A 22081-nucleotide genomic window follows, 5' to 3' on the forward strand; every position below is an offset into this window, starting at 1 on the left:
AGAGAGAAGAACAGAGCAGGGAAGGGGAGCAGGAATCCACAGGTACATGTGTGGGGCAGGAAGTTGCAATGTCAGCTAGGTGCTGGGGAAAGCCTTGCGGAGAAAGGTGTCATTGGAATGAGGAACTGTAAAGGAGGTCTCTGCTCTTCACATTCCACATGCCACCACACTTCCAGGGTAGGAGCTGCCTGTCTCAGGGCTTGGTGTGATGAGGCATTTCTCCGAGGGAGCTCTCTCCTGATGGAATGCAGCAGCCTGGGAGAGGAGTGAGCTCCCTGTCATGGGAAATATACAAGAAGGAGGCAGACAAGCCCTGTCAGGGAGGTTTCCCAGGGGTTCCTCCTCTTGGGTAGGAGGTAAAAGAACTCTGAGTCAGATGATCTTAAGGCTTCTCCAGTTCTGAGAGTCCAGAACTCAGAACCCCCCCTTGTCATTGACCCCTGGACTCAGGGGCCAGTGGTATGTCTTATCTCCACCAGGTGGGCTCAGGCCTTGGAGGTGCTTGGGAGCCATCAGAGCAGCAGCCAAGATAGGGAGCTGCCTTTGGGGAGGAGGCTGGGCTCCCTGAGGCTCCTTGCATGCTGACTGGAGTTGTGCACAGAATGTCTGCTTTGGGGCCTCAGTGTCTGTGAAATGGGCGGAATCATAACCCATAACTACTAGGCAGTGTTGGCGGTCTGCCCTTCTTGAGGTCAGGCCTGGGGGGCCCAGGCAGGCTCAGAGATGCTATTCCTGCAGGCCTTTCCTTTACTCCTCCCGACAAATTTTCTCCGTCATCAGTCAAAACAAATATATATTTTTTAATTTATTGAACAAGGCAGCACCAAGGACAGAGCCCTGTTCTCATCTTTACTGACCGGATTCACTCATGCCATGTTTCCCTGTGCTTCTTGGTAGCTGGACTCCTTGATGGTCTTTGGGGCCCTAAAGGCAAAGCAGATCTTGTCCCCAGTTCCTGACCAAGTTATAGAAGGAGGGAGTCTGTCTGATATTGACCCTTGGTCTGGCTTCTCTGCCCTGACTCCTGTTTCTTTTCCTGTCCCAAGCTCCTCTGTTCCTGAGGGGCAGGTGTCATGGTGCGTCTACTGTGTGATTTGGCATGTTCCTAATCTCTCTGGTTTCAGTTTTCCTGTAGGGAAAAGTCACCTCTTTCCTGAAAACAGATTTTATCATTGTTCAGATCTGTATTGTCTTCCATGCTCGCCAGCGACTCGCCATGCCACCTTGGGCGAGTCACCAGCCTTCTCTGAGCCTGTCTCCTCATCTGAGAAATGGGAGCAAAACCAACCACCACCCAGGCACTTATAAAAGAGCAAGTGAGACCCTGGAGCAAATGCACCCAGCGCAGTACCTGGCACCTACTGAGTAGCCAAGAAGCTAGCAGCAAGTAGCTTAGAAAAATGAGACTCAGGAAGGTGAAGTGACCTTCCCAGGTTGTACAGCAAGTGGGTGATAAATCTAGGATGGTGCCCAGGCTCCTGGCTTCCCATTTTCCCTCCCAGGAGCCACTGAGAATGACACAGCTCTTACTCATGGGAAATGAGCTGGGGGTGGGGGAGCTTCCCTGGCTGCCCCTGTGATAATCAGTCTCAATCTGGCAGACCCTCTGTCCACTCCTGCCCTCTTCTGGTGGCCTTCAGATACGTGGTAGGTTCTCACCTCCCATGCAGGAACACTGGTGTTTGGGGACCAAAACTGTGGGCAGGGGTCTGTGGAAAGAGGAGGGGGAGGCATGGGGCACAGTTCCACAGGCAGGACACCTGATTTCAAGTGACAGAATTCTAGGTCCAATGAACTGAGACAAAAAGTGAATTTATCAGACATACCACCAAAAAATTCTGTGGCAGTTAAAGTTTCAGGTGTAGTGGGAACCAGGTGCTCCATGATGTTCTCAGGAGCCCGTGTGTTCCCATCTCTTCACTCTGCCTCCCTGTGGCTTTATTTTTGGATGGTCTCCCTGGTGGTGAGTCTCCGGTGCCTAGGACAGTGCCTGGCACAGAGTCAACTGGCGATAGCAGATCTAGATTCACTTCCTGCCAGCTTTGCAAACCCAGTGGCAAACTTGTCTCCTTCCCAGTCTTCCAGCAAACGCCCCAGAACTGATTCCCAAGCACCCAGGGAAGGTGGCCTTTGCTGGGTTTCTGTTCTCGCAACTAAAAGGCTCAGGGGTCACTCCAGGTAAACTGGCTAAATGGGCTGCACAAAATAACCACACAAAAGACACAAGTAGCTTTTTCTTTGGGGTCACTGTGGCGGCTCCTCTGACCTTAAGGGTTCGCAGAAAGAGAGAGAGCGAGAGCACTCGCTGACCCCTTTTATTGAGGAGAAGCTATTCAAATGAGGCAAGGGGTCAGGTTTCAAGGGGCTGAGTCAATCTTCATGATGTCCACTGTCAGCAGGTTGACTGACACCTGGGTAGGCCACACCCAAGGACACAGCAAGAGAAGGGGACACACAAGGCATTTCCATGGAAGATTCTATCCTAAACAGGGCAAGGGGTTATATTACAAAGGATCAGGTGAGCATAGCTTCACCCATGGGGCTGTAGCAAGACACACCCATGCACGAGACACCAACCCTCGAACCCATGAAGGGTGGGGAAAGCTCTGCCACATTTCTGTGACTGAGCGCCTCAGCACCCAGCTGGGGAGTGTGACTCAGTCACGTGCAAGGTTGGTCTCCCACAGGCCTTCCCATCCCCAAGGTGGCCACAGGGCCTGAGGAGCCCACTTGCAGACCCACCTCTCCAAGATCCTCCAGACTCTGAGAAGGAGAGGATCCCCCAAAGGCAAAGCAGGGGCGGGGCTTCATCATGAAAGAGGGTCTGGTGGGGAGAATCTGCACAGGAACCCAGCAGTGAGTGACTGCAGGGCAGGCCACGTGCTGGACTGCAGCCATCTCTTCCCGGATGGAACCTGGTTATCTGGGAGGATGGGCAGGTTCTGAAGGCACTGGGGAGGCTGCAGCAGCCAACTTCTCACAGCCAAGCAGCCTCCCCTGACTCCAAGCGGCCCCCTCCACAGGGAGTGGGCAGAGCCCAGGGTACAAGCAAGGCCCACAGCCTGCCCGCCACACTGGATCCAGGACCAGGGTTTATAGGAAGGCCCTGAGGGGTGCTGTGGCCCCCAGGGGGCAGGAAATCAGGACCCAGAGCTCCTCCTGCGCTCCCCACCTGCCCTGCCTGGTTGCTTTCTGGCCTTCTGCTCTCTCCCAAGCTCCTCAGCCTCACCCTCCCTGCAACCTCTCAGCTCTGTGTCCACTAGGGCTGCCAGCATCCCCAACCTCCTTTAGCCAGAGAGAAACTCTTGCTAACTTTGCCACGCCTCAGTTTCCTCATGTGCCAAGCGGGGACAGTAATCATGAAGATTGGTGGGCCAGTCACCAGTGAGGGTTTTGCACAGAGCTTGGCACGTTGCCCATGCTCCATAAAGCCCTGTGTCTCAGGGCAGGTGGGGACCCTGGGAGCGCCAGCACCTGGCAACTAGGGGCTCAGAAGATGCAAGTTCCTTCTTTGTTCAGAAAGAAACCAACGGAAGTATTCCCAACCCCCAAGTCCCCAAAACTGCTGCTTCCCTTTCCTTGCTCTAAAAATGGAGGTTTCAGTTCCAATTTTAATTCCTGTGGAGCAGGAGAGAAGAAAGGGAAGTGGAAAAGGAGAAGAGAAAGCAAGTGCCCTCCCCTCCCTGTGCCCCGCTGCCAAGTTTGCCTGTCTCTGCAGTCAGTCTGATACCACATGTAGGACCAGAGCTCTCCAGCTGGGGATGCCATCCACTGTCATCTGGCTCCCAAGGAGGCATGGCCTCGGGTTGGCCTGAGGTGGGCTTTGCAGCACCTCTGCCCCAGGTCAGATGTTGTCCAGGGTCAAGACTGGGTTGATACCTGGAGCACAGAGGGCATCATGACCCAGCAAGGTAGGTGCCATAACTAGCCCTGTTTATTAGCCCAGAGTCAGAGAGGGTAGTGGCTGACCCCAGGTCATGCAGCAAGTTGTTGGTGGATCCCAGCCCATCTGACTCCTCAGGGGAAGGAAGCTGGGTCTTGACCCCTGTCATCCTGTGCCCTTGCTACTAATCTCATGCACCAGGGGCTCAGCAAGGGAGTTCCCGGGGCTTGGTTTCCCAGCAGGCAGGCCGGCCAAGGTCAGGAAGCTTCCCAGGCCCATCTGTGTCTGGCCGCTTTCTGCCTCAACTGGCTAGCGGGCGGTGACTCAGGCTTTGGGCTTCTGGTTGACTGGCCCCTCATCCATTCAGACACAAAGGCCTTAGAGGCGGGACAGGTGTGGGGTCATCAGAAGGGCATCCTGAGACCATTGAATCTAAGTAGCTGAAAGAGCTTTGGCCTTGCAGGTTCTTCCTTGGGTCCAAACTCAGCTGCTTCTGCTGCAGAATTGACCTCGTGGTTGTCACCTGAGCCAAGAAAAGGAAATCAGCAGAGGTTGTCCTCCTGTGGGGTGAAGGGCTTCAGTGTTTCTGCGAGGATGTGCCTAGAGTGGAGACAGCAGCACTCTTGGGGCCTGTACCTCAAAAAGGCAGGATTTGGCACCAGCCCTGTCACCACTACCAATGTCCCCAAGGCTCCTATGAGCCATATTAATCAGAGTGAAGGTCTGAGAACTTGAACTTGTATGGAAGGATAAGTAGTAGAAAGGACAGAGAAGTGGGTCAGAGGAACTGAGGCTAGGCACCCAGTCCTAAGGTGGCTCAGTGCCAGTCCCAGAGGGGCAGTTCCTGCTGTGTGCTGACCATCCCGGACTGTCCACTGGCGCCATCTCATGGCCGCAGGCCCTCACTGCAAGAAGACACCTGCCCCAGTGGTAGGAACCAAAATATTCAGATGTTCCACCCAAGTCCTGCCCTGGGACTGACACCCCCTAGGAATCCCTCAGAGCTGTACAGATAGTGACCTGCCCTGGTGGGGGTATCCATGGGAGGTCATCCTGGGGGATCTGCTACTGGGTGGTAAGTAGCCCAAGCTACCTGTTCTCCTGGTCCCCAGCACCGTCCAAATCATACAGGGAAGTCCATGGTTGGACAGCGACCTCCTGAATAAGCAGTAAGTGCTCAATTTGTGCATGACCAGGTGTTTGCCAGCAGTTCAAACCTGAACTTTCTCAGTTTGGTCCAAACTTTAAGCTCCAACTCAGTTCCTCAACTTGCTTGCCTGTAAAATAGGTTTGGGGTGAGCTCAGGGCCCCAATTGCTCTTTGGTTTTAGAGGTGTCCTCAGTGTCTTACAGACTGAAGTGAGTCCTCACTCCCTTTGAACGATCATCCTCCCAATATTCTGGTGGCCACTGTGACCACAGTCTACTGAGACAGCTCAGGGAAGGGGTGGGCTTGTCCCAAGGAAGATTGTGAATAGGGACAAAGTGGGGAAAGAGCCCAGGCCTCCGATCCCAGCATAGCACTCCCTCCCTGCCCCCTACCTAGTTGCCATATATGCTACAAACCAAAGCCAACTTCCTCCAGGTCACCCTCCTTAAATGCTGCCTCAGCGCCTGGATCTGGCTTTCTGGGGACAGTGAGGAGCCACCTCTCTTTCTCTGGTTGTCCTAACAGCTCCAAGGCCTGGTTTGGTGGTAAGGAGGGGCTGGGAGGGCTTGGCCCAGGCTGGAAGAATCCTGCTTAGGTGAGTTCCTGGGGGCATCCCCTCTCTCCTCACCACACACACGCCTCCTGAGCTCTGGGCCTGCTTTGTGGAAGGGACAGTGAAGGGGTCGTGAAGGGGACATGGGAGGAGCTGATGATATACAATAGATGCTCAATAAATGCCTGTGGAGAAAAGGAACAGGAGGAGAGAGGGATGAGCATAAGCGAGTAGTTGAGTGGATTGGCTCACAAAAGGAAGGGGAGACGGGCTGCTGGTGGATGAGCTATTGAATGATGAAGAAAGGAAGGGGGGATGCAGGAGCTAATGACTGGGAAAATGAACATGGATTCCCAGTGGCTCTGGTGTTACAGCTAAGGAGGGACCAAGAACTTTAACCATCCACGTACCCATTTGACAAGTGAGACTACAGCAAGGGCTGGGAGAAAGGAGAAAGGAAACTGATGGGCCTGTGGGGGCTGGTGGCCTCTGGTCTCCCCTTAGCCTGCCCAGTCCCCTCAGCCCCCTCTTTCCAGGAAAGAGGGGTTCCAGGAAGGACACCTTTCTCCGCCTCCTTGCCCCTCGAGGCCCAGTTTCCGCCAGGCTGAGGGGCGGCAGGGAGGCGGTGGCCCCTGCAAGGGCTATTTCAGTCAGAGACAGCCCTGCCAGGAAACAGAGGAAGCTGTCCACCCACTGGAGGTGATACAGCCCGACTGAGGTCTGCGTGTGGAGAGCCCCACGTCTGGCTTCCCTGGGCCCCAGTACGCTTGGGACCACCAACCTACCACAGGGACAGGAGGCTGCATGTGAGTGTCACTGCGTTTTGGGGCCGTGGGCTGGTGGGGGGTGGGATGGAGGGTAGCTGGAGACAAGGAGCTATAACTTCAGGCCAGCAAGCTGGGTCCAGCACTGACCTAAAAGAGGCCCACAGGATTCCACCCAGCTGGGGGATCAAAAAAGGAAGAAGCAGGATTGGGCCTGGAGCTTGGTGAACACTGAGGATCCTGACAAATGGAGATGGACTGAATGGCACCTGTGCGAAGGGAACGGCAAAGATGGGCAGGCCGGAGAGGGCGTCTGGCTCTGTGACTGGCAGTGGCTGTGTGGCTGTCTCTATGTCTTGGGAACAGTGTGATTGGGGAGGAAGGGTATTTCCCTGAGGGCAGAGGATGCTGGGAAGGATATGGTCAGAGCCAACTCTTTGAAAGCCCACACCATGGGCAGCTAGTGGGGCAGGGGTCAGAGCTGGTCCGGGACTTGGGGCCTAAGAGTGGACCACAGACATGAAGACCAAGTCCAGCTGCTACCTAGAGGTGGGGGCCAAGCAAGCCTTCCCTCAGGCAGCCCCTGCCAGGAACAGGGAGGACAGCTCAGCCCTCCCAACCCCTCAGAAGATAGAGTGAAGCTCTGATAGGGAGCCAGAGCCAGGCCTCTTTCCTGGGCCAGAAAGATTTGCCCAAAGAGCAGGACAGTTCCCTGGGCCCTCTCTACAGCCCCTGACTCCTTCCAAGAGGGAGAGGAAGGTCCCCAGAGGACCAGGGAGCAGGAGAGGCATAAACCAACAGGAGTCTCAAGCCACCTGAGGCAGAGGGCTCTCTGTAGGGCAGGGTCTGATGGCGACAGGCCTCCCAAAGGAAGGTTAGGGACACATCTCCCTTCCACCTACACCGGTTCTCTCAGACCCTGCCTTCCCCACCTCACTCCCCACCTGGGGTATCCTTATACCCTTCTCCACCCACAGAAATCCTCCTCAGCCACCAGGGTCTTGCTCCAAACTTCAGCTCTGAGAAGTCCTTTCCACCCTGTGGCTTCCACTGGTCTTCCTCAGACTGGCACATCTGTAGCTATATAGACTGGAGCTCTGCGCCTGTCTATGTCTATATACTATGCCACCCCCACGCATTCAGCAGGCAGTGAGTAAAGGCCCAGCAGGTGGAAATGGGAGAATGAATGCATGCACCAAAGAACGGCCTGGATGAATGAACATAGAGATGAAAAACGAACCTCCTCTTGCCCATAATCGTCTTGGGTTCCTGGCCACTCTGCGGGCGGGTGGACTCTGTGCTGCTTCCTCTGTCCCTGCCCCACACACCCACATTCTCTCAGCTGGACACAGAGCAGTCCAAGCATACGGGCTGAAGACCCACCAAAAGTCTTTGGTAGCCAAAGGTGATATGGGGGATGGAGTGCAGACCAGAGAATCTAAACATCATTTTGTTCAGGATTTGGGTAAAATAGCTGAGCACAGTGACATATGCCTGTAATCCCAGGGACTTGGGAGGCTGAAGCCAGACAGTCACAAGTTTGAGGTCAGCCTGGGCAAGTTAGCAAGACCCTGTCTTAAAATAAAATAAAAAGAGCGGGCTGGGATTGTGGCTCAGAGGTAGAGCACTCACCTAGCACGTTTGAGACCCTAGGTTCAATCCTCAGCACCACATAAAAATAAATAAATAAAATAAAGGTATTGTGTATAACTAAAAAAAAAGAAAACCTGTTTTTTTAATAAATAAATAAAAATAAAAAGGGCTGGGGGTGGCTGGGGTTGTGGCTCAGCAGTAGAGTGCCCGTCTAGCATGGGCAAAGCCCTGAGTTCGATCCCCAACACCACATAAAAATAAATAAGTAAGCTACAACTAAAAAATAAATATTAAAAAAAATAATCATAATAAATAAAAAGGGCTTGGGAGGTAGCTCAGAGGTAGAGTACTATTGGATTGAATCTCCAGTACCCCCCCACACACACACTCACACACACAAGAATTTGGGTAAAATAATTTCACTAAAATCAAATTTTAAAAATTTGCTCTAATATAACTTTTTAAAAATCTCATAAGCTCATTTATCAGGTATAGTCACATTAAAAACGGCTAACACAGTGCCAGGCACCGATCCTCACAACAACCTTATAAGGCAGGTACCCTATGTCCCATTTTACAGATGGGGAAACTGAGGCACAGAGGTTAAGTAATGTGCCCAAGGCCACACAGCTTATATGTGGCAGGGCTGGGATTTGAACGTAGGAATCTGAATCCATATACTCAGACTTGATTCCTTTCCTGGGCCAGAAAGATTTGCCCAAAGAGCAGGACAGTTCCCTGGATCCCCTTTGAGTACCTTTGCAGGACTTCATATTTTTTCTGGGCCTCGGTTTTTCTCATCTGTTAAACAGAGTGAGGACTGGATTATCTCAAAGGCTTTGCTTTCCAGATCCATTGGATTTAAGTTGTAAACTCTCCCTAGACATCAATGATATGGAAATGTCATTATCCAGGAGGCTCCAGAAGTCATACTCCAACAGGAAACCCCTTAAGGAATTTGGGCTGGGCTGCTAAGTTCCCCAAAACCCAGCCTGAACCAGTAAGAGGTGGGACAAGATGTAAGATGCAATGACATGGTATTTATTGAGCACCTACTGAATGTCAGGCCCATGACACATTTTACTGTTCAGGCCAGCAAAGGCAGGCGGCATGACCTGAGCTGTCCAGTGTGACAATCTGGGAGCCAACATCGGAACCCAGGCCTGCCTGCTTCTGAAGCTGCCCTTATCACTTCCACATCCCATGTCTGTGGGCCATGCCAAGCTGCTTCCTCTGAATCAGGTGGTCTGGTTCTGGCTATAGCTCTGCTTCTAACTCAGTAATTAAGTTTGAGTTGTCCCTGCTCATCATTGCCTCTGGATTTCCATCTATATAAAACTGATCCCTCACCAGTTGTCTTCAGGAAAATGGTTTTCACTACGGACACCAGGGGGCGCTGTGGCGTCCACCTTTGCTAGTCCTACCTTGGTATCCTCAAGTCAATTGGAAAGAAACCTTAGGGATGCCCTGGGTCACCTCCTTGCCCTACTTTACAGGTGAGGAGGCTGCTACCAAATCAAGAACATGGCTTTTGGAAGGTGGAATTCAGACTGAGGAAGTTGGAGCTGTCCTCAGTAAGCTCATGATGTGTGGATCATTCAAATGGGTTAACTAAAAGATACCAGGAACCTCTCTGCCCTGGACCCCAGGTCTGGCTCTAAGATACAGAGAGGCACCAAACCTGGCACTTCTCAGAAATTCCTCAGTCTGTGAGAGACAGGTAGATCCACCATAACCACAATCTCCATACCCTAGGGAGCTCAGGGGAAGCCCTAGATAGCATGACTTAGGGACTTAAAGGTGAGTGCAGCATTTCCCCCATTTCACAGATGAGGAAACTGAGACTCAGAGAAGTTAGATAACTATCCCAAGGTAAGCAGCAGAGCTGGGTTTCAAACCCATGTTCATCAACTTCTACTAACAAAGAAGGAGACACATGACCAGGGTTTTGAAGGATGAATAGAAGTTCCCTAGGAAGGCTGATGGGAAATAAATACTATAGAATAAAAGTAAATTGGATTTCTCCCAGGTTTGAGCTTCATTGTACAGTAAGTTTCCCTGAAGTGAGAGCTATGTGGGGCCTCAATGAGGTGGTAAGTATAAGAGATGACAAAGTTAGTGCTCTAATTGTCCAGATAGAGAGATGGAGGCCCAGAGAGGGCCAAGGCCTACTGGTGGTTGGTGAGCATGTCACTGACAAACTGTGTTTTGTTTCCCCAGCCTCTCCAAATGTAGGAAGCCCAGCTGGGCAGAAATGGAGTGGGACAATGGCACAATCCAGGCCCAGGGCTTGCCACCCACCACCTGCGTCTACCGCGAGGACTTCAAGCGGCTGCTGCTGCCACCTGTGTACTCAGTGGTACTAGTAGCAGGCCTGCCACTCAACCTCTGTGTCATTGCCCAGATCTGCACGTCCCGCCGGGCTCTGACTCGCACAGCTGTGTACACCTTGAACCTGGCCCTGGCTGACCTCCTGTATGCCTGCTCCCTGCCCTTGCTCATCTATAACTATGCCCAGGGTGACCACTGGCCCTTTGGAGACCTGGCTTGCCGCCTGGTACGCTTCCTCTTCTATGCCAACCTGCACGGCAGCATCCTCTTCCTCACCTGCATCAGCTTCCAGCGATACCTGGGCATCTGCCACCCCCTAGCACCTTGGCACAAGCGGGGGGGCCGCCGGGCTGCCTGGCTGGTGTGTGGAGCTGTGTGGCTGGTGGTGACAGCCCAGTGCCTACCCACTGCCATCTTTGCTGCCACAGGCATCCAGCGGAACCGCACCGTCTGCTATGACCTGAGCCCACCCGCCCTGGCAGCCCGCTACATGCCTTACGGTATGGCCCTCACGGTCATCGGTTTCCTGCTGCCCTTTGCAGCCCTGCTGGCCTGCTACTGCTGCCTGGCCCGCCGTCTGTGCCGCCAGGATGGCCCTGCAGGGCCCGTGGCCCAGGAGCGGCGTGGCAAGGCTGCCCGCATGGCTGTGGTGGTCGCGGCTGCCTTTGCCATCAGCTTCCTGCCTTTCCACATCACCAAGACGGCTTACCTGGCGGTGCGCTCTACCTCCGGCGTCTCCTGCCCTGTCCTGGAGACCTTCGCCGCTGCCTACAAAGGTACAAGGCCCTTCGCCAGTGCCAACAGCGTTCTGGATCCCATCCTCTTCTACTTCACCCTGCACAAGTTCCGCCGGCGGCCTCATGAGCTCATGCAGAAACTCACAGCCAAGTGGCAGAGGCAGGGTGGCTGAGTCTTCCTAGGCGGAACCCAGGGCCGTGCCTGTGGCCAGGACACCAGAAGTTCCACCAACCCCAAACCACACAGAGAGTTAAAATGTAACTCAACTAGTCACAGATAGCCCCTTGAAGACCCCAGATCTCTCTGTGGTCACAGAGACCAAGAGGCCTGGGCCTCCAGAAGCTTCCAGTCAGTCATAGACAGTTAAAAAAAAAAACCATGCTAAAGGTTGGGGATGTAGCTTAGTTGTAGAGCACTTGCCTGGCATGCATGAAGCCCTGAGTTCAATTCTCAGCATTGCCAAAACCAAACAAAAAGATTGTTGCCGGGGACAATGGCATACACCTGTAATCCCAACAGCTCAGGAGGTCAAGGCAGGACAGTCACAAGTTCAAAGCCAGTCTCAGCAACTTAGAGAGTCCCTAAGCAACTTAGCAAGACTGTCTCAAAATAAAAAAAAAATAATAATAATTTTAAAAAAAAGAGCTGGGGATGTGGCCCAGTGATTGAGTGCCCTTGGGTTCAATCCCTGGTGCCAAAAAAGAAAAAGGAAAACCATGTTAAGCTGCTCATAGAAATATAGTGTGACATGTACTGTAACAGAGGCTTTGTACTGTATGCTGCGCTGGAGTACATCTGTGGAGTCCCGGATGAAGGGGATGAGGGAAGATGCACAAGGAAGTGAGAGCTTCCAGGAAGTGGAATTTGAGCTGGGTTTTAAAAGATGAATGAAAGCTCTCTGGTGAAGAGGAACCAAATCCCATTTATTTAGCAAACATTTACTGAGACCTGGGTGGTTCTGAGGCTCCAGAAGAACCAGACCCAGCCCTGCCCCATACAGGCTCCCAGGTCCTGGAGGTGCAAACACAGACACAGTGATATCAAGGCTGGGATAGACAGAGGCATAACTGGAGGAGGGGTGCCCAGAAGATCTCATGACCCAGGCTAAGGTGTTAGGAAAGATCCCTCTAGGAAAGGGCCATCTGAGCCAGATGGCAAAGGTTGAGTAGGAGTTCAGCAGATGAGGTGGGGACACTTTAGTACAACCTGGGCCAGTCTCCTGCTGGGCTCTGCCCTGGGGCAACTGGGCTGAGCACTAAGGAGCAGGGCATGTGGACTCCATGTGTCCCACAGCCACTCTCCAGACAAGGACAGGAGGTGGCAAGGTGCTGCAAGCTCAGCAGGGAGAGGAATGGGGGACACTTCTTAGAAGAGAAGGCACTGGTGGAAGGCACTGTGGGCACAAAGCCTCGAAGTAGCAATCAGCTGAGTATGGCTGTAAAGCAATTAAACCTGAAAGCTTGTATACAGGACCAGCGCCCAGAAAAGGAGCTGTGGGGCCAGAGCATTACCTGCTAAGAAAAGCCCAGAGCCACCTCCCCTTCATTGCCTCTTCCAAAGTGGATCTCAAGACAAGGATATCCTCGGGGCCTGGGCACCACCATGACCCCCCAAGAGAGGGGAAACAGCACTTCAACACTGCATCATTCTAAAAGCAGAAGCCAAAAACTTGAGAAGACTTAGGGCCGCCAGGAGGCTGCGACCCGGAGGTCCTGTGCCTGGGAAGCCCTGGTCTCATGGCAGACTGTCCTTGCTGTGTTCCACACCTGTCCTCTCGGGTCCCTCATTTTGACCTGTCGGAGCCTAGAAGGCTGCCTTGCTATCCCCTGTGGAGGCGCCTCAAACACAGATCTAAGTCTCTAAGATCTCAGTACAAAGCCGAAAGGCATCTTTACTGCAGGCAACTCAAGGAGGCAGGAAAGTGAAATCAAGGGCCCAAGTCCTCATCCCCACCTCTCCCCCAGCACTTTCCCTGACCATTGCTCTGGGGCTCCTCATCCTCTGTTCTGGTTTCTCTTCCCCACCCTAAACCAACCCTCCTTCCCCTGCAGTCCTCCCAGACAAGTTTCTCTCATGTGGAACCATCTAGCCTGCCCTTGGCTGCTGGTGCAACAGACAGCTATATAAGCAAGGAGTCCTCCATTTCAGAAGGTAGAGCTGGGAGAGGAGAGGGCAGAAGAACAGGGCTGGAGAAGAACTGTGAGTGAGTTCTGGAAAAATCTTTAAGCCCTCTGTAATCTCCAAGGTTGCCGAGTAACAGGGACATCCAGAGAAGGGTTTCAGGAAATTTAACTCCTAACACTGTCAGAGGTGTATTTGTAGATGGTTGAGGAAGAGAAAAAAACAGGCCCAACCCACCTTGGGAATCTACTTACTGTCCTTACTGGAGAAGCTGGTAATTTGGACAGGAAGAACTTTGTATTCTTTTGGCCACAGTGAGAGAGATGTGTGGGGACATTAGAAGACAGGGTGTTTTCAATTCCCCATAGGATGCAATGGGTACCAAGCAGGTCAGATGTTACCCACCTTGCATCCAGCCTGTTCAATAGGGAATGTGGGCAACCACAAGCAGAAGCCTGACTGAGCCCTGTTGAGAGGGCCAGGTTACTGTCCCAGCCAGCTACAGGAGCTGTGATGTGTTGGTTACTTTTCCAGGATTGGAAGTTGTAGGCCACAGGTAAATTGCTTTCCCAGCTTCCCTTAGTGAGGCAAAGTATCATAGAGGGTACAGAGCCCCAACCAGGCCACCTGAGTATGCATCCAGATTCTACCATTTACTAGCTATGTTACTCTAGGTAAGTTACTCAATAAACCCCTTTGTGCCTCAGTTCCCCAACTGAACAATTGGGATAATAATACCTGACTTGCAAATTGTTGTGAATATTAAATTAATTAATATGTGTGAAACAGTCCCTGCAACATAATAAGCATGCAATGAATGTTACTATTATAATTATTTTGCCTTTTGGAACACAAGTTCCTGCAGAGTCTCTCTCTCTCTCTCTCTCTAGGAACAGCCACAGGAGGTTTCTAAACAGTTGGCTTTAAGTAAGGATTTGCAATACTTTCTCTAGGAGGCAGAGTCTTTTAAGGAAAAAAAGCTCTTCACACTTTTTCCAGAATAAGGACTATAATTCGCAAACCCCATCTGTTCTGATAAGAAAGAAAAACCATTTGTTGCATGCCAGTACCAAGGACTCCAGATGCTGTGTGGGGGCTTGAGTGCCCCTTTCCCTCTCTCTCCCTTTGTCTCCTTTCTCTTTCCCACCCTTTCTTTCCTCCTTACTTTAACGCAGAGCACATCAATGTTGGGGTGGGAGCTGGGGCTGACCCTGGGGATGCTCCGCTCCCTGGGATGGGAGACAGAGGGGACACAGAGGGAGTAAGGAGGTAGTGTGGTGAGGCACCTGGATGTGGTTCAGAAAGGCCTAAAATGTGGGTTTAGAAAGGTCCAAGGTGACTCTCCTTTGAGTTGGAGATCTCCTGGGGGATGGGGCAGGGCCATTAGGCTTTGTAATGAAACCTGGTGGGAGGAGAGGGGTTAAGGGTATCCCTGGTGCAAGAGAGAGTATAGGCAAAGGCCTGCAAGCTGTTGGAGGAGGGATAGGTGGTATAGTGACCCACGTTGAAGCTGAGAGTGAGGGCTTTGGTGCCAGTCCAGAAAAGTCCTTCATTGATATCAAGGCCTATTTACTGGGCCCTGTGGGTCCCGGGCACCAAGCAATGTGCTTTACACACATTTTCTCATTTACCCATTATAATACCTCCTGTGACAGATGGGGAAACTGAGGTCACAGTGTTGGAACTAACTTGTCAAGGGTCAAGGTCACACAGCCTTTTTATAAAATACTGGGTTCCCCCTCTTCATCCTCTTTCCCCTCCCTTTCTTCACCTGCTATTCAGGTACACCTCCCCTGCACAGTCCCAGTAACTGGGGTCCCCAAGAAGGTGTAACAGAGGCAGCTGGAGGCCAACCACAATATCACTTCTCCCCTTTAGCTAGGCACATGGCCTCCTAGGATGAAAACTTTACTCCCCAGACTCTTGCAGCTAGGCATACCAGTGGCTTACTCCTAGCAACCGGATTTCAACAAAGCGCCCAAAGAAAGTTTCATATGAGGAAGGAGGAGTATTTTTAGAGACCGGTGGAGTCTTTGCCCTCACCCCTGCCCCTTCTTATTGTTTACAAGGTAGAGAGGACAATTGGGGTACCATCTTGGACAGTGAGGGCAAGGGCCCCTTCTGTGGCTGGTAGAGTAAGAAGCTGGGAGCAGCTTGGGTCTCCAACCATTCTAATCTGAACTTTTACATGAGAAATAAATACTTAAAAAAAAAATAGTTTTTTAGGCATTTGTCGCCCACAGTCAAAACTAATTCCCTTAGATTCCATCCTGAGCTGGTGGACCTAGGTGGAAGCCTGGCTGGGACTGGGGTGTGGGTCAGGGTCTAGGATCAGGGTCAGGGTCTGGGCAGAGGGCAAGGCCTCACCCTAGTGGGAGCTAGGAGCCAACTCTCTGAAGACACCCAGGAAAACAATTCCTGAAAATGTGCAAATCCTGGGAAGGGGACAGCCCCAGTGTGACTTGAGGCCAAGGGTGTGCATAGGCTTCCTGGGGGAGAGTGAGAACAGAGGGCCCCTGTTTAGAGTCCTGGAAACTCCAACAGTAGCAGGCTGTGGAAGAGGAAGCCAAGGAGGTGGAAGGCAGGGGCCTGGAGGTCTCTAAACTGTGGTGGCATGATGGAGCAGTGGAGTTTGTGAGGGAGTGTATCACAGCTTGGAAATGAGGTGTCCCCTCCCAAGAGGTCCTGCGTTAATGTAGCCATATTCAGATGTAAAATGATAGGAATATGAGAGCTGTAATACAATCAGTCTGTTCCAGTTGGAATGGACTGACTATAGGCAGATGGGGCTTGGCTAGAGGAGGTGGGTCATTGGGTACATTCCCCGGAAAGGCCCATCTTCCCGGTGGCCCCTTCTCCCTCCTCTCTTTGCTTCCTGCACTAGGAGGTAAGCAGCACTCTTCTGCCAAGCCCTTCCACCATGTTTTTCTGCCTCATCTTGGGCCTGGAGCAATGGAATTGGCCATCTATGGACCACTGGCCATCATTTCTCTGGAATCATAATCCCCAAATAAACTTGTCCTCCTCTAAGTTTTTCTGATCACAGTGATGCAAAGCTGCCTAACACAGATGGGCTGGAAGGGGGAAGTGGAGGTGGGGAGTGAAGGTGCCGCCCCTGACCAGTGGGGTTGGGGGCGGACTGAACTAAAGTCACTTGTGTGAATTTACAGTGTCCCTGTAACCCGGCCTCAGGCTCCCCAAGAAGAGGGGCAAGAGAAGGTCACAAGAGGCTAATGAGAGAGAGAGAGAGAGAGAGAGAGAGAGAGAGAGAGGACAAACACGTTCTTCAGAAGTGGGCTTTTATTTGGGGGGACACTATTTCTTAGAACATTCTATAAAAAAAAAAAAGTCAGAATGGGTAGGATTACAAAGGAACAGGTGAGTGTAACTCAACCCCAGCGGTGACACCTACACCTGGAGCCACACCTTGTTATTCCAGCTGGGGTAACGCCCTTGTTACTGCTGAATGCAATAATTGTTCAGGACCCTGGGGCATCAGGATTTAAAGGCGTGTTCATCCAGGGCAGCTCCCCACAAGAAAGAAGACAGGAAGGACCTGAGAACTAGCTTCCAGGGCAAAGACCTTAGAGTGTCGGCTCTCAGCACTTGATGACAGGGAGCCAGGGGAGTGGGAGTCAAGGACTGGGGAGCTAGAGAATCAGAAATTAAGGCCCATCTCAGGGAGATTCCCATTCCAAACAGGAAAAACCCCAGGACACTGGATCTGTCCTAGCAATGGATGCTGTTGCCACCTTCCTTCCTCATTTGTTTGTCTAGAAGACACTATGTATCTCTGAGATGAACTCAGATCCAGACCCTTCCTTAGGAAAGAATCTGGGGGCTTAGCGGTGCAAACAAAGAAACAGTTCATCCAATAAACGTTTATTGAACAACTACTGTATGCCAAGCATCATAGTGGGCAGTGGGTCTGATGGTGGAGATAGGCAATAATGAATAAACACATATATCTAGATCATTACAGCTGGGGAGGACAGCTTAGAATATAAAGAGGGTCAGTCAACAAGGAAGGTCTCACTAGGGAGGTGACAAGGTCATGGAATGGTGGGTGGCCCAAAGATACTGGGAGCTGGGGGTGGGGTGACCTTATTTGAAGGGTACAAAAGGTTCCTTAACTGAGGCAATATGGTCTCAGAAGGACTGGGCTTAGTGCAGAGGGGTGTTTGGACTCTGGGAGTCCAAACAAGTTCCTTAATTTCTCTAAACTTTTCCTTATCTGTAATTCAGTGACAATACTACCAGCCTTCCCCTAGCTGCCAGGGTACTGAGGATGGAAAAGCTGGAGCAGAAATTTCATAAATTACCAAAAATTACTAGAAGAATGGGCAAGAAACACAAAAAGGCACTTCAAATTAAATAAATAAACAACAAAAAACACAGATGATCCAAAAACAGAGAAGAGATTTTCAATCCCAGCTTGATATGCTTATAAAGTGGGCCCACCATTTCCTTTCATGTGCCCTGGAGTCTGCACCACACCCAGCAAATACCCAGGTGTCCATCAGCAAGACAGGGAACCCTGACACAGCTATGCTCACACATTGGAATACTGTGTACAGCCAGAATGAACCACACAAATGTGCAATGATATGGATGCATCTTAGCAGTATAATATTAAGGGGGAAAAGTCTCCCATATTATATACAGCAACATGCCCCTTTTATAATAAAAAAGTTAAAACAACTAAAGTGAAAATATATCATTTGAGAGAATATGCAAATACAATAAAATCACACAAAAAGGAAAGCAAAAGAATGCTGGGAGAAGATTTGAGATGAGGGTTACCCTAGGCAGTGGGGCAGCTGGGGGCTTATAGAATGACATGTAGGTTATTGGAAAGATGCTAGTTGTTTTTGTTTGGTGAGTGCCAATTAAATAATTGAGCTGGGCACAGTGGTGCATGCCTGTAATCCCAGAAACTTGGGAGGCTAAAGCAGGAGGATCTCAAATTTAAAGCCAGCCTCAGCAAAAGCAAGGAGTGAAGCAACTCAGTGAGACCCTGTCTCTAAATAAAAAATAAAAAATAGGGCTGGGATGTGGCTCAGTGGTTGAGTGCCCCTGAGTTCAATCCAGGTACTCAAAAATATAAAAAAAAATTTAAAAGAATACATCATGAACAAAAAGATTATAAATAATCCAATCCTGTGCACTTGAGGTCTAATTAATTATTCAGGAAGATATTATTATTATTATTATTATTATTATTATTATTATTATTATTATTATTTTGGTACTGGGATTTAACCCAGGGGTACTTAACCACTGAGCCATATCCCCAGCCCTTTTTTGAATTTTCTTTAGAGACAGGGTCTCACTGAGTTGCTTAGGGCCTCGCTAAGTTGCTGAGGCTGGCTTTGAACTTGTGATCCTCCTACCTCAGCCTCCCTAGCCACTAGGATTACAAGTGTGCACCATCAGGCCCAGCAGGGGAATTTCAGATGGTTTCTATTTGGATTTGGAATGCAGTCAGGAGCCAGACTCCCCATTAAGCAGCTTCTTCCTGGAGTTTATTTCTCACGGGGGACTCCTTACTCGTCTTAAGACCCATACTCACCCTTTACCCTCTTTTTCTTACTTTTAGGTGGACACAATATCTTTATTTTATTTTTATGTGGTGCTTAGGATTGAACCCAGTGCCTCATGCATGCTAGGCTAGCACTCTATCACTGAGCCAAACATCAGCCCCCTTTACCCTCTTAAGTACCCAAAGCCCGTCATGGACTGTGATTGGTGACTATCTAAACCTTCCCATCTTCATTTCTCCAAAGGCTTCTAGAACTCTGACCTCACTGGGTCACCATGACTAACTGGGTAGATGGTTTATTTGCATTCCCCCCTTCATAGATGAGCCTGAGGACAGAAGGAAGGGGGCACTTCTAGGGTAGGCCTGGCTTCATATTCTAGCAGTGTTCCTGGCTCCACCCTGGGGCCCAGTGCACCCATTTCCTCCCAGATGAGCCTTTTCAGGGCTAAAAGCATTCATGCCTTCTGTTTCTGGAAGATGACAGTCTCATCCTAGATCCCGAGAGACTGGGGTGGGAGAACTCCTGAGGCAATGCAAGCAGGCAAGCCACTCTCTGAGTGGGTAACTTCCCTTTGGGCAACGGCCCACGAGCAACCCTTAAACTACACTCCCTACCACCAACAAAGCCCAGCCCAGCAAGCTCACCTTAGAGCCAAATCAAAAGGCTACCACAAGACTCTAGAATCTGGTGAGTCTCCATCAATTTATCCAATTGTGATATGGGATAAGGACCACTAGACTCTCTGTCCAGAACTGACAAGAAGGCAGAATTTAACAGGCTATCAAGGAGCTTAGAAAAGTACAAATTTCAGATGGTAGGAGCCATCATCACGAGAGAACACAATAACTCTTGGGATAAGAGTCTAAACACACCCCAAAACTTGCCCCAAAAGAGCAGAAAGAAAAGACTTTAAAGGAAAATGACTCTGACTTCAAATGTCAGAGTCAGAGAGGGCACATTTGGGGAAACCTGGCAACTAAAACCCAGTGAAGCCCAGAGATTTACCCAAAATCACATAGCCAGGCAGGGCAGAGAGGCATTAGGCAGGGCAGGCTCTTTTCCTTGCTCACCAATTTTCAGGTGAAGAAAGTGTGTTTACTGCTCAGTCCCTTTGAAGCTGAGCTGAGACAAAGTTGAATGAGGGACTCACTGGAGGTTTGTTTCAACTCAGGAAGGAAAGACTTTCTCCCTACAGGGATTTCCCACAAATCAAGGGGCTTCCCAGAGGGTAGGGAATGAGTTCCCATTTTGAGGACTATGTGAGCAGCAAGCAAGACCTTCCATAATCACTGAGTGTCCACCGTCCTGCCCTATACCCACATCCTGTCCCTCTCCTCTTGAGTGGAGCCTCCCAGCCTAGTCCTGCCCCATTAAGGTCTCTTTGATAGGCACTCTGGTGACTGAGTAAGACAGATTGCTGACTTACCACATCTTTCACTGACACCCAGCTACTGCATGGATGTAGGAAGGCCAGGGTAGGTTTGACCAGCCTATAGAGGGCTGGGGAAGGGTTGAAGGAGTATGGAGCAGTTCAGGCTGTCCTTTGTTACCAGGGAAGGTGAGCTCCAGCCCAATAAGGAAGAGAAGAAGGCTGCTGGGGGGCTCAAATGAAAGAGAACTACTTTATCAGGATCTGGGGTGAGGTTAGACTGTCAGTGTTTGAATACCCTAAAATCTGAATATTAATAATAATAATAATAATAATAATAATAATAATATTTCAGTTCTGGGAATTGAACCAAAAGGTGCTCTACCACTGAGCTACATTCCCAGTCCTTTTTATTTTTGAGACAGGGTCTGGCTAAGTTGCCTGTCTGGCCTCAAATTTGTGATCTTCTTGCTTCAGCATCCCCAGTTGTTGGTATTACAGGCATGCACCACCACCATGCCTGCCTAAAATCTGAATTTGAGTCAGCAGGAGCTGCCATTTTTTCCTGAATTTTTTCCTGACACTGGTCAAAGTCACTTCTCCAAAAATATCTATCTCCAAGGGTAGCTTGAGGATTAAATCAAATGAATGAAACAATATTACCCTACATCATAGGTGTTCTGCAAATTTTCGTTTATTCAGATGGAGTCCTGTGCTTAAATTGGGCCAGCGAGGATGAAAGGGACCTAACAGCCAGGAGAGAGTGGGGAAGCAGGTGGCTCCAGAATACGCGAAAAAGACTCGCCAGACGGGCAAAGGAGCAAAGTAGATTAGTGTGAAACAGGAGAAACAACCTATACGTTTCTTGCCAGGATGGAGCAGTCGCTGGAAGAAATTTAAATTTGGCAGTGGGCAATCAAGAGCATTCCTGTCGGAGCCCTTTTTGAGGGTGAGGCCGAAGAAGGGACAGGGAGCCTTGCGAAGGTTTGTAAAAACTAAGCGGACTTGGAAACACTAAAAGGAAGTGAAGGGGCTGGGGATGTGGCTCAAGCGGTAGCGCGCTCGCCTGGCATGTGTGCGGCCCGGGTTCGATCCTCAGCACCACATACAAACAAGGATGTTGTGTCTGTCAAAAAAAATAAATATTAAAATATTTAAAAAAAAAAATAAAAGGAAGTGAAGTCTTCCCAGTTCTCCGATGGCTGGGGGTAGAAGTGGCTTATCTGTCCAGGGCTCAGAGGCCTGGGAGGATCAGGCCGGTAGAGGGCGCAAGAGCCACGTACCCTGGAGTTCAAGAGAAGAGGGGGAGAAGCGCAGGGCGGAGCATCGAGAAGAGAAGCCTCCGGGAGGACCCCGGGAGGTGGGAGGCAAGGCAGCTGGAAAAGTTGGGTGAGGTATGACCCCCCAGGGGTGGGGCTTCTGGGATAGGTAGCAAGTTCTGAGGGACCATCAGAATTGGACAGGCCACAGGGAGGTAGTACTGGTGGAGCGTTTGAAAGTGTGAGGGGTGGGACGTAGGCGTGGTGTTGCAGGATTCGCCGCAGAGGGTGGGACAAGGGGCGTGACCTGGGCGGAGTGAAGGGCGGAGCGGGAGCAAAGAACGCGGGCCGGCTTGCCCCGCCCCCGTCCCCCCCCACCGCGCGCGCCAGATCCCACCCCTTTCTCGTACTGGAGAGTTTCTCCGTGTACCTGCGTATCGGTGTGTACTAGAGTTTGTGGGTACGAGGTTGCCATGTTGGAGCCCCTCGGGCAGAAACAGAAGGTGTTCTTCCCGCGCAAAATCTGCTGAACTGCGGTGGGTGCTCTACTGCGGCTGTGTGTCTGCGAAGCTGACCACGTTCAGAGCTCGCGTTTGTCTGAGCGTGTGCCTGGGGAGTAGTTCGGCCCGCTGCGCTCCCGAGGGACTTCTCTGGAGGGTCTCGCCGGCCTTCCGGTGTTCAAGCATCTCGTTTCTCCTTCAGCTCCTCCCCGATTCCCTACCCCCTCCGGGCTCCCAGCCTCGCGCGCGCCCGGAGCCCACCCCCTCTTTTGGGCGCG

At 51.0% G+C, this 22081-nt stretch overlaps 1 protein-coding gene and 1 long non-coding RNA gene across 6 annotated transcripts in view; one reads left to right on the top strand and one right to left on the bottom strand.

Moving 5' to 3' along the window:
• Positions 1-16162, top strand: part of P2ry6 (pyrimidinergic receptor P2Y6) — a 38404-nt gene extending 22242 nt beyond the window's left edge. For 3 of the 5 annotated variants that reach the window (XM_046441908.2, XM_046441905.2, XM_046441909.2), the window contains exon 2: positions 10163-16162. In XM_046441908.2, coding sequence (XP_046297864.1) covers positions 10197-11183 — 987 coding nt within the window. In that variant the 5' untranslated portion in view covers positions 10163-10196 and the 3' untranslated portion in view covers positions 11184-16162. Of the gene's footprint in view, positions 1-3698; positions 3912-4346; positions 6392-10162 lie in introns of those variants that run through there. The other 2 variants (XM_046441907.2, XM_046441906.2) reach the window with 2 other exon arrangements.
• Positions 16163-20716: 4554 nt separating this feature from the next.
• LOC124091015 (uncharacterized) lies at positions 20717-22058 on the bottom strand. The gene is made up of 2 exons (XR_006851285.1): positions 21734-22058; positions 20717-21170 (listed from the first exon to the last, which is right to left on the bottom strand). It is a non-coding gene; the product is annotated as an uncharacterized LOC124091015 (long non-coding RNA).
• Between the last annotated feature and the right edge of the window lie 23 nt (positions 22059-22081).

Source organism: Marmota monax, unplaced genomic scaffold (assembly GCF_021218885.2).
Source record: "Marmota monax isolate L192 unplaced genomic scaffold, Marmota_monax_Labrador192_F-V1.1 WCK01_AAM20220418_F8-fsc00068, whole genome shotgun sequence".
Classification (NCBI taxonomy): Eukaryota; Metazoa; Chordata; class Mammalia; order Rodentia; family Sciuridae; genus Marmota; species Marmota monax.